This window comes from Chaetodon trifascialis, chromosome 2 (genome assembly GCF_039877785.1).
Source record: "Chaetodon trifascialis isolate fChaTrf1 chromosome 2, fChaTrf1.hap1, whole genome shotgun sequence".
Classification (NCBI taxonomy): domain Eukaryota; kingdom Metazoa; phylum Chordata; class Actinopteri; order Chaetodontiformes; family Chaetodontidae; genus Chaetodon; species Chaetodon trifascialis.
The window spans coordinates 27,241,947-27,253,400 of NC_092057.1; the positions used below are offsets into that span (position 1 = coordinate 27,241,947).

Below are 11,454 nucleotides of genomic sequence, written 5' to 3' on the forward strand. Positions count from 1 at the left end.
TATTGCAGGTTTTAAGTACTTTATTTTTATATGAAGGACAGTTTATATTAATTGACATCAATGTGTAAATGAGCCAGATTAACCCAAATGGCCAGCGTGGGTAGGTTTAGTTAAAAACAAACAACACTGAAGTGCATGTAACAATAGCAGAATCTGTCCTGTCCTCTCTCCTGCTCCCACAGCACCCTTGGTGGACTCCAACCCCAGACACAGCAGTTCAGCCATGCTAATGCTCCTGTCAGTGGTGTTCTTGGGCCTAGCAGTGTTCCTCATCTACAAATTCAAGAGGTACACATCTTTGTGATTGCTTCCACCTGCTGCACAGCATGATCATATAGAACTCTAGTATATATCTATTTCCATATTATCCATTATTGATGATACCAGATGAGCACAGTCTGGACCAGTCAATCACAGTCGTGTTTGGAAATTTCATTTGATAAATCCCCCTAGAGGTTGTAAATCCTTCTAGCAGGATTCCAATGCATGAGGCACCCACACCAATCAGTGATAAAATGCAGAGAAAACGACCATTAAATGGTTTAATATGCAGTTGCTCTGCCTCGGTTGTTATTTGCTGAATAAATTATTCATACTCAAAATGATTCTCTTGAAAAGTTGGAGGGAAATGGAAAAGCTGTCATTAATTATGGATATGCAATATTTCCCATTAGTATAAAGAGGATGCATTTTTCAGGAAATCTCACAGTTGACAAAACAGAGCAATTAATAACCAAAATGAATAGTAATTGGAAATAAATTGGATAATGACTAAATAAAGATGTACTGTATATAATGTGTTATATGTACATGCAGATGGGAAAAGATACTGATGTTACTGTAATTTGCCTATGAATTAGTTACTGAGGTATAATTACAGTCAAGTTTGAAAGTTTTCTTTGAGGTTAGTAGGGATGTGTGGGCTTTTAAGAAAAGTTTGTCATCTCAAACTTACTTCTGTCAGAATTTCATAAAATAATGACTTACGACATCAGACGTTTTGCTTTTACTCTAAGAATGAATGAAGAACGTTTTAATGAAAAAAAAAAGCCACAAGCTGGTCGAGCATCATTCTGAGGCTCCTTTATCAATTTCTTCTTTTACAAATCATTAGAAAAATACCTTGGATTAACATATACGCTGAGGTGAACCAGGAGAAAGAACAGGAGATGATTGGCTCGGTGGGCCAAGGTGACAGCACACCTAAAATCACTCTAAGTGAGTTCTCCACATCCAAAGAGCTCATGGAGAAGGAACTGGATGCCAGGGTCAAAAGTAAGTGAAGAGCTTTCATATTCAGGTCATACTATGTTTGAATCAGTCAATATGTTTGCTTGCTGACATTACTACACTTAAGACAATGGGCTCTATTTTCGATTCCGCTGCTGGCGCGGCGCAGGCTGAGCACCAGGCGCAGTGGTATTTTCGTTCAGCGCAGGCGGGCGCACAGCGCACTTGGTATTTTGGTAAACCGAGGCGCACAGAGGTATGCCAGGATGGGCGTTGCGGCGCAGTAGGGGGAGGTGTAGGCATAATCAGCCAATGGATTTGGATTTTCGTTCCATTTCGGTCCACGCCGGTGGTGTAAAAGTGCGCTGAAAGCTCGCCATCCCAGACCTGGTCAACTCTGTGCGCCAGCGGCGCACCGCTGGGCAAGTGGATTTTCATAAACCAGCGGAGTCGTGCGCTCACGTCATCAACATCTCACAGGTTTCCACAGTGTCTGGCATTTCACTAGTCATTCAATAATTAGCAACAGCAACGATTCAATGCAACTATCTGAGTCAGACCTAAATTTATATATTTATATAAATATATTATTTATATATAGTATCTCATCTGACCACATCGAAAGCATGTTCGGCACGCGTAATGGTCACTCAACCTGACTGAATGTACACAGGTGAAACAGGGATGTCTGGTGATCTGGACTCAAATTGCCTGGTGACAAACGTATATGCCACTTTCCCCGGGTCGGCACATGACTCGTTCATCCTGGCGAATTCTAGCATCCCTACAGTCTTTCAGGGGGACACCCCTCTGGATGGGTGGCTGCTAGGTGATAACGACTATCCACTGAAAACGTGGTTGATGACGCCAAATGTCACACCGCCAACAAGACGGCAGCGTGGTTTTAACGGTGTTTTCAGCAGGACTCGGTCAGTCATCGAACGCACACTGCGATCAATAATTAGCAACAGCCACGATTCAATGCAGCTATCTGAGTCAGTACATACAGTCAGACCTAAATTTATATATTTTGATCAGTATCTCATGTGACCACATCGCAAGCGCGTTCAGCACGCGTAATGGTCACTCACCCTGACTGAATGTACACAGGTGAAACAGGGATGCGAACTAATCGGTTAACGTTGCTGTGCCAACCAGAAACAGCCGTGGCATCCTACAGAGCATATATACTGCATCTATCTCAGAGCACTCGAGAGACAGAGAGAGACAGACACATGAAAAAACGTAAGTGATGATCGTTGTCCGCTATTACCCACGTCATTTCATCCAAATACAAATGTTATCATTGTAATGCTTAACGTTATCTACAAAGATGGAGTACATCATTGCTTTGAGGAGGATGAGGAGGAGGAGGAGGATTTACCATCTAAGGACCTCATATTTAGACATGAGTGACGTCAGTCTCCTCCTGGGAGAAGTTTGGGCGTCGGACACTTTCCTGCGTGGGCTCAGTCATCCTCAAAACTTGCCATGTGCCTCGCCGGTGTCGTTTTTAAAGGTGAGGCGAGGAGCTGGTGTGATTGGTGAAGATTGGACTCAGCTGCGTCAAACCCACTCCACGCCTTCTCCTCTCCCTCTTTCCGAGTTGCGCCGCTGGGTGGGACTGAGATGAGAAGGGGGAGGAGATGCGCCGGCAGCGCAGTGCACGAAATTACCAAAGTCTGTGCTGCCACGCGCCATCGGTGCAGCGGACCTGACTTTGCGCCGCGCCTGCGCTGGCGGTGGAACCGAAAATAGAGCCCATTGTCTTAAAAGACATTTTGGTCTCCTGGTCTGAGACAGGATTTGTTTGTTTCGTTGTAAGGGAGAAGTCAACATGGTAATACAAAGAACAAATGTATGCAGATTGACCCCCTCAGCATACTTAGGCTATTTAATTATTTTTTTAAACAGAGAATTGGCAACTTAGTCTCCTTTTAGTATTTTTAATCATTTAGAGAAGAGGAAAGCAGAGGGAGTAGAGACGGTCCTGGAAGGGTTTTAACACTGTAAAGAATGGATTCCAGCAAGGCTTGCAGTGCTGAGAACATTGAATAATTAATAAAACCAACAGGTTTAAGCATGCAGCCCTAGGACTGGATCAGCCAGCAGGAACAGAGGCAGCAGCCTTAATGACTTGACTATTTGGTCTCAATATGACTTGTTTAATAATAATATTTCAATCAAGAAAAACACCAGATCGTAAAATGCAAATTTGCAGATTATGTCTTACTCTAACCTTATGTGATGTGCAGATTATGTTTTGCATCTTTACCAACAGAAAGCAGTGCAGGTCCTATGGCAAGTGCAGCACCTGGATTCATTAGGTTCTGAGTTTACAAGGCAGACAAAGCTCCTGTAGATTCCCAGAATTGGAGAACCAGCTGATTCAGACTCAGGTGTTGCATTTCAGAATGACTGTAGAGGACAGAAACAAGTCAGACACTACTGGACACCATCAAGAACTAAGGCCATCAGTATTCTTCCGGATTTGCAGCTGAATATTTTATTCAGGTCAATGTCGATTGCTATCTTTTGCATACAGCCCGTAATCCTCCACAGAGTAGATCCAGTCATGTCGAAATCCATATAGCAGCTTGACTTGATGGTGGTCTTGGCTCATATTGAACAGGAAAATATAACAATAATGCTGACCAGAGAGCTACCCTGAGAAGATAAGAAATACTGTACACTAACAGAATTGAACATTTCAATTATCATATTCTTGTAAAAATACACTGAAAGAACACATTAGATAGAATAGAAGGTATCATGTAAAGCCGTGTATACTATACACTTTTTTATTTTGATATCTTTATGCCACTATGTGTGCTCTTTGTAATACTTGCTGGCTCTAACAACTAAATTTCCCCGGTATTGGATCAAGAAAGTTGTCTTATCTTATCTTATCTTATCTTATCTTATCTTATCTTATCTTATCTTATCTTATCTTATCTTGTGTTAGCATATGTGTTCTCAAAAGCTTAAGGATAAAAGACAAGATTTAAAAGCAGCAGCAGAAAGAAAGATGTAATAGTTCCATAGTCATTTTGATATTCTCCCTATATTCCTGACCATCAGTAGTGCTATGGATCATGAGTGGGACCGTTTGTTTGTATCGCAAGTGAAGAGGCACATGCCTATTACACATTCTTGCCTGGTGTCCTCTTTTCCACTGATTGACAGTTGGAGGCAGAAACAGTTAGGCATCACAAAGGATACACACAGTGCATTTAAGTGAGTAACATGAGAAAACTCCACGAGGATCCTTCAACGGCAGACATTCCAAGAGAGTGAATGTCTAGTCAGTCAGTTAGTTGATTGACAGAAAATCGTATTTATCAGTGAAGTATGCCTTAAAGCCAAACAAATACCAAACGTTTTCTGAATGTTTGGATTTCCTGCTTTTCTTTATCTAATGTAATAGGACACTTGGGTTTTGGACTTTTGATCAAAACTTGAAAATTGTGTCTATTTTCTGACATTTTATATACCAAATGATTTATTGATAATTCAATAATGAAAATAATAATTAGTTGAAGCCCTAGAACAAATATTACATGAAAAGGGTACTCCTGTGATTTTAGTATTGATGGACACAGTTAAAGAAGAAAGGTCAAAGATGCTGCAGAAGATTCTGATATATCAGAGATATGCAGAAGATATCTTTTGTCGCCCTTATTCATTAGACCCTGCCTGCCTGATAAAGGCCCACATCTTTCAAATTCAACATCCTCAGTTTGTCATGCAGCCTTTCTATGAAATATTTGTCTAGATGACATTATGGTTCCACAGGCCAAGTAATACTCATGGTGTTCCCCTTTAATTTATTCATTGATTACTGTGTTCCATAGTGCATGATTTGTCTGAATGGACAGCCATTGAACAGTAGTGGAGCTGTACATTAACAGCTTCTGTCTTTCGTCTTGTCTCTCAGTAACATACATCAAAGAAATAATACATTTCAAAGCTGAAATTCAGCGTTAGTGTTTAGTGTTAATTTAGTGTCATTGTGTGTGCGCCCATTGATTGAACTAAGAATATCATAATAAAAGACAAATTTGCACAGTGGGTCATTTTCTAATTTGCATGCTTTTTAACAGCTTCAGAGCAGTTGATAAAACATCACACTGGAATTTCAATAATTAACATGAGGTGTCAATGTCAAAGAAGTTATTTGTTTTACAGGCATTAAAGCATAAACTAACTATCTTTGTTCTTGGCTTCTTTTGTTTCATTTATTTCTGCTCAGGGGGAATTGGAAATGCCTGCGAGAGCACAAGGGAGATTCCAAACTGTACTAGTGTGTAAAGCCGGAAAGCAACAGTTCATGTACAGAGAAAAATATTACAGTGTCGGGGGTTCTCTTTTTCTGTTTTGTAATTCTCAACACAACTGATGTTAATAGTTTTCTAAGGGACCTCATTTATACAGAAATTGCATGGATGCCTCGTTCAACAACATCCATGCAGCAAATGTCAATCTACTCAATGAGATCATTGTAATTACCGGCAAAACTTATCAGTTTTGTGGATGTATAAGCTACATAACAACATTCATTTGCAGAGTGAAATATCTTTCGTCAAAACCTATGAAGAGTTATGTAAATTTCCTAAGGAGTTTGCTTTGAAAATCATTTCTGCCTATATATAGACTATACTGTCTGAGTCCTCAAACAAACAGGGAATATTATTGAAATGTACAATACTATCATTTGTTCTGTTAAGTGTATATATTATTGCTTTCTACATGCTTGTAGTGAGTACCACGGCGATGACAGAAGATCTGACAGTGGTCTGTTTTTGAAAGTGTGTCAAAAAGTCAAACATTAGGTACTTTACGAAATCAACTTTGTTTTGCTTAGGTCCTTGACTTGTGCATGTTCTTATTGAGGACACAATTTCTGTGTTGTAGATAAGCAAGTGTTGTAAATATATTTTTTTTTCTAATCATTCATCAAAAAAGCCTGATCGATTTTGTTCTCATTTTTCCAGTTATCGTTGGGCGCTATGTATCTGATAGAAAGGGTTTATATGTCAACGCAGGTAGAATTGTAATGGTATATTACAGATTTAACTTCCTTTCATTACCCCGGAAATAAAATGAAAAGGGTCAAAATGAACATGATTATTAATCATCATTAATATTTATATATTCATTTGACATATACAGTACAGTAGATATTCAGACATTTTTACATTGACGCCAGTCTTTAAACTATCTAAAACAAACATTATTTGCCACTGGCATCATTGCATTGGCCTTTAAGATAATGGCTCTGATAGTTCTTATTTGGCCTCAGAACAACAGCTGAATCACTTATTATCAATGGTTACTATACTGTGGCTACCAGTGATCAAATTCACAACATTCACATGTTGGGAAAAGATGATGAGACTGATTCCAAAGTTGAATGTGGCATTAGGTTATGTGAAGACCTTCTAAAATACTAATAGACCTAGGGTTGGGTTCTGATAGCTTGTTCCATTTTGTATTCACTTTCTGTTTGGCAAACTACCCAAATCTGCCAAGCTCTGACACTAATGAACATCTTATTAAACCTTTTTATTCTTCATCCCTCCTTGCTCTAAGCCATGATCTCAGCATGGCTCTGTGGATGGCAGTGTTCTGGTTAGTCTGGTCTCTTAGTCTGTCTTTCAGTCAGTCAGTTTATTGAGATATCTTAACAACTACTGGATGGATTGCTGTGAAATATTGTGCAGACATTCAGGATAATGTGAAAAATTGAGTGACCCCAGAACTTTTGATCTGCCCATAATCAGGTCAAAATTTTGTTTTGTCCAAGACTTTGGTCCATACACCTGTAAACGTTAGGTGGGTATTAATCAGTTCGGTATTTGGCCATAAACCACAGTACTGGACAAATAAAAAATGAAACGTTAAGACAATGATGAGTTGACGATCTGGCTGATCACAAGTAATTTTCAGTAGTTGGAACCTCCCAGTTAAACTTGCATGCATATTTATCCTTATTAACTTAATAATTATGAATTGGAACTTCCGAGATTTGGACCAGTAGCCTGTAAAAGTATGTCTGCTGAGTAAGTATGTTACACTTGTAACTTCAACATGTCATTTTCAGGTCGCTAACATTAATTAGACTACCTCTAAAATCTACATTTTTTCTGCCCTCTGGGCTAACAAAGGTGGGCAACGGACCTAAATGGAATTTTTTATGTATGAATGTTACCTGCACATGTTTGCACCTAATGCTATCAAAACCCAACTCTAAGGATGTCTATAGAATATAGGTATTTTAGAAGGCTATCGCATTGCTTATGTTAAAGTGGATATTGAATATCAAAAAGATCAAATGTATTTTGTCGTTATAATTTTGTTCATAAATGGGCGTAACTTGGAATGAACCCCTTTGGTGCAGTGTTTCTTACTTGGTTCTTTGCTCAGGGTTTTGGGGTGTCTGTTCCATGCAGCTTGAGGAGTGTTTTGTATTTGTCAGCTGTGACAGAGAGTCATGATTATTTGCCCACTGTGCTCTGTCTGCCACTGTCTTTATAAAATAGTCTCACAAACATGTCTTTTTATTTGACAAAACCAGAATATTATCTCCAAATATGAAGACTGGAACAATTTGTATCTATTGAAATGTCTCACAGTATACAAACAGAGCAGATACAGTGCAATCGAGCTGGGTTGATGTAATTAATCCACTCTCGCTGATACAACAGGCTCCTTTCACAACCCAGCACTTGACTCTTGCTTTGCATTTAGTTTGAAATGAGAGAGTAGCGTCCTCCCAGCATGCAACTCTCCACCAACGCTGTGCTCTCCAGTCCTATAAAAGCTAAGTGTCCTTGGGTTGACTCCCGTCGGCCTCCTGCTATCCAGCATGACGCTAATCAAAGAAAGCTGGACAGCTGAGCAGAAGATGCCCCATGCAGAGCTTTCCCATAATACTCAGCTCAAGTAAACAGCACTTGTAGGAGGGGTGAGATGGGCAGAGGAACACTGCACAAAGACATAGGCTGTCACATCACATAATGCATTACCTCGAACAGTGCGTTCTCATCTCAAACCAAACAGCCAAACCAAGCATTGTTACTGAAACATATACACTGAACAAAGATTGTTTTATAGCTTTGTTGTATTCAACACATGTCATAAGCAAAGGGTTGTTTGCTTGGCTGGATTTTGATCGGGTTGGGGCTTTGATGTTGTCACTTTGTTCTGATTTGTATTAGCAAAACAGGATTAGGTGAAACAGAAAGAAATGTGCTAAGCACAACTCAAATCATACTTTTTTTTTTTTAGTTTTTTCTTCTGTTTTGTCTTTTTGGAAATAGTGAAATAGTAAAGAATGTATGACTACATCACTTCATAACCAGGCCATAATGCTTTGTAGCAGCTGTTGTGGGGTAAGAATTCAATCCATTAAAGCCCGTAAAGAAAGTAAATAATAGCTATTAAAAATGTTGTGCTTTACATCTACACAGACATACTGGAACTGTCACCAGTAAAACAAACTCATGCACTTTGGATAATTTCCTGGTGTTATTTCCTCATTGTTAATTTAATCACCACTTTGATCATTAGGATCCAGCTTTATGAAATCACTGTCTCATCTGATATCTTAAATGCCACATTATACTGTAAGAACCAGATCTCCGGGGAATCCAAACTTGAAAAATGAAAGAGATTCTTGCTTTCATGACATTTCAGAAGGCAAAAGCATTGTAATGTTCTTCAGTGCACAAAAATCTACAATGCATGCATCATCAGTAATGTTCTGCTTCATCTTTATTTCAATATTTCTACGGTAAAGCAACTGTCATTTTGAAATTGTTTCAAATAAATGTATTTTTGTACATCAACGCATTTGTTCTCTGGGTGATGAAATTCCTGTGAACTGGAGGGTGCAAAGAAGATGATGTTCTCTGCGAATTGCACTGCTCACATGATGACTCAATGTACCAGTACCAATCTACAGGAAAGAAGCACACAAAGAGGTTAGGAAACTACCAGCATTGTTTCTGTCTTCCTGCTCCTATTCCAATCATAGACCATTTGGTGTTACCAAAACACAATGGTGTCAGCTCGTCACAAAAAAGGAGTCAAAATTAATGTGTGCATTTTCCTACTTTATCATTATTAGGACCACGGGCAAGTGTTAAACAATGTCTAATGCTAGTGAATACTGCTGAGTGGAGAGCTTGTGCACATAGTATGTACAGGATAGTATGTACATATAGGCACTTCTTTGAAATATAGACATTTGCTGATGTACAAAATGAAAATGTGTGCATTACTGGCTGCCACCATAAATCCTGTATGAAGTGCTAAAGACATTGGGTGGGTTTAACAATACTTGTTTCCATACATGCTATAAAGCCCAGCACATGCTAAAACAAGTAACAGCAAAGTTCTTCTAAATGTTGTTTAGCTTTATAATCCAACTAAATTATTTAATTTTGCCATAGTCAATCAGTAGTGAGTTACTGTCCCAACAGATGGTGTCAAGTGAAGCTGCCATGCAGTCAGTGTTTTTCACAGCAATCAAAGAACCATGCAAATTTATCAGAAATACAATGTTTTAGATATCTGGCTAAATTATTGGCTTATTTACAAACTGTCTTATCATTTGACCAGAGCTATTCCCCATTGTTGCATTCCCATAGATGCACTTTGATGGGTTCAGTGTCACAACTGAGAGCCACATTGTTATGTAAGACAATATATAATTACATGTAATGTTTTCTATTTTGAAATTCAACGTGGCTTATTTACCTATCGTTGACATCATTGTCATGGTAGCTGCTAGAGACATTGTTGTGAGTTCACACATTAACGTTACACTGCAGAATTTACTATCAGCTCCTACATCACAGATACAGAACATGTCTTATTTCCTCTTGCACACAGTTTCTACAACTATCGAGAGTGTAGCTGTAAGAATATGTCAGAAATAAATATGGACTTACTGTCTGACCCTTGTCTTTTGTTTCATGCTGACCCAATCATAAGAGATGTGACATTAATTAATTTTGTTATTGCCGATCATTCCAGACCTCTGACCTTGAAAAACAGATAAACATCAGATGCTGACCTTTAAGTCATAAGTTTGAGAACCTCTGCACTAACACATGCAGAGAGATTTAAAAAAAACAAAACAAAACAGTGAGATGGACAATAAGACACAACAGTCTCTCAACCACTTGTGAATCAGCCATAATTGTGTGAGCATCATGCAGTCAACAGCAGGGGGATGGGATTTTTCTTCAATGTGCTTGTCCTTCGAATGTTTGGAATTTGTTATCATGACTTATTAGAGGGGAGGTAAGTTCCTTGATAATACGGTGCATTAAATAGAAACAGGCATAGATTGAAACTGTAATCTTATTACTTAAAATGATCTATCATAATAATACTGGCTATATATTTTTTAAATGCAGCTTTCAAAACCAAGGTTCAGAAGAGATTATGTTATGATATTTAAACCCGCAATAACTGATTTTTTGGCCACTGCCTCACAGCTAAACTATTAGCTGAAACTCAATTTCAACTCAATGCTGATTTAGGTGAGATTTCTCTGTCAGTTCATTACGAGCAACTGCTTTCCCATTTTGACATTGTATTCATATTGTTATTTAATGAATTGTTCTAAAAAATTTGATTATGGCCACTCACACATACACTATATTGCCAAAAGTATTCACTCACCCATCCAAATAATTGAAATCAGGTGTTACAATCACTTCCATGGCCACAGGTGTATTAAATCAAGCACCAAGGCATGCAGACTGTTTGTACAAACAATTGTGAAAGAATGGGTCACTCTCAGGAGCTCAGTGAACTCCAGTGTGGTACTGTGATAGGATGCCACCTGTGCAACAAGTCCAGTCGTGAAATTTCCTTGCACCTAAATATTCCACAGTCAACTGTCAGTGGTATAATAACAAAGTGCAAGCAATTGGGAATGACAGCAACTCAGCCACGAAGTGGTAAACCACGTAAAATGATGGAGCGGGGTCAGCGGATGCTGAGGTGCATAGTGCGCAGAGGTTGGCAACCATCCGGAGTCAATCACTACAGACCTCCAAACTTCATGAGGGTTTCAGATTAGCTAAAGAACAGTGTGTAGAGAGCTTCATGGAATGGGTTTTCATGGTCAAGCAGATGCATCCAAGCCATACATCACCAAGTGCAATGCAAAGCATCGGATGCAGTGGTGTAAAGCACGCCGTCACT

The 11,454-nt window shown here is 39.0% G+C and overlaps 1 protein-coding gene across 1 annotated transcript in view; it reads left to right on the top strand.

The window, feature by feature from the left end:
• sorcs3a (sortilin related VPS10 domain containing receptor 3a) overlaps nt 1–9,080 on the top strand; it is a 215,085-nt gene extending 206,005 nt beyond the window's left edge. Inside the window, exons 25-27 of the mRNA XM_070972419.1 lie at nt 183–288; nt 1,115–1,275; nt 5,483–9,080. Coding sequence (XP_070828520.1) covers nt 183–288; nt 1,115–1,275; nt 5,483–5,541 — 326 coding nt within the window. The 3' untranslated portion in view covers nt 5,542–9,080. The remainder of the gene's footprint in view (nt 1–182; nt 289–1,114; nt 1,276–5,482) is intronic.
• Nucleotides 9,081–11,454: the final 2,374 nt, after the last annotated feature.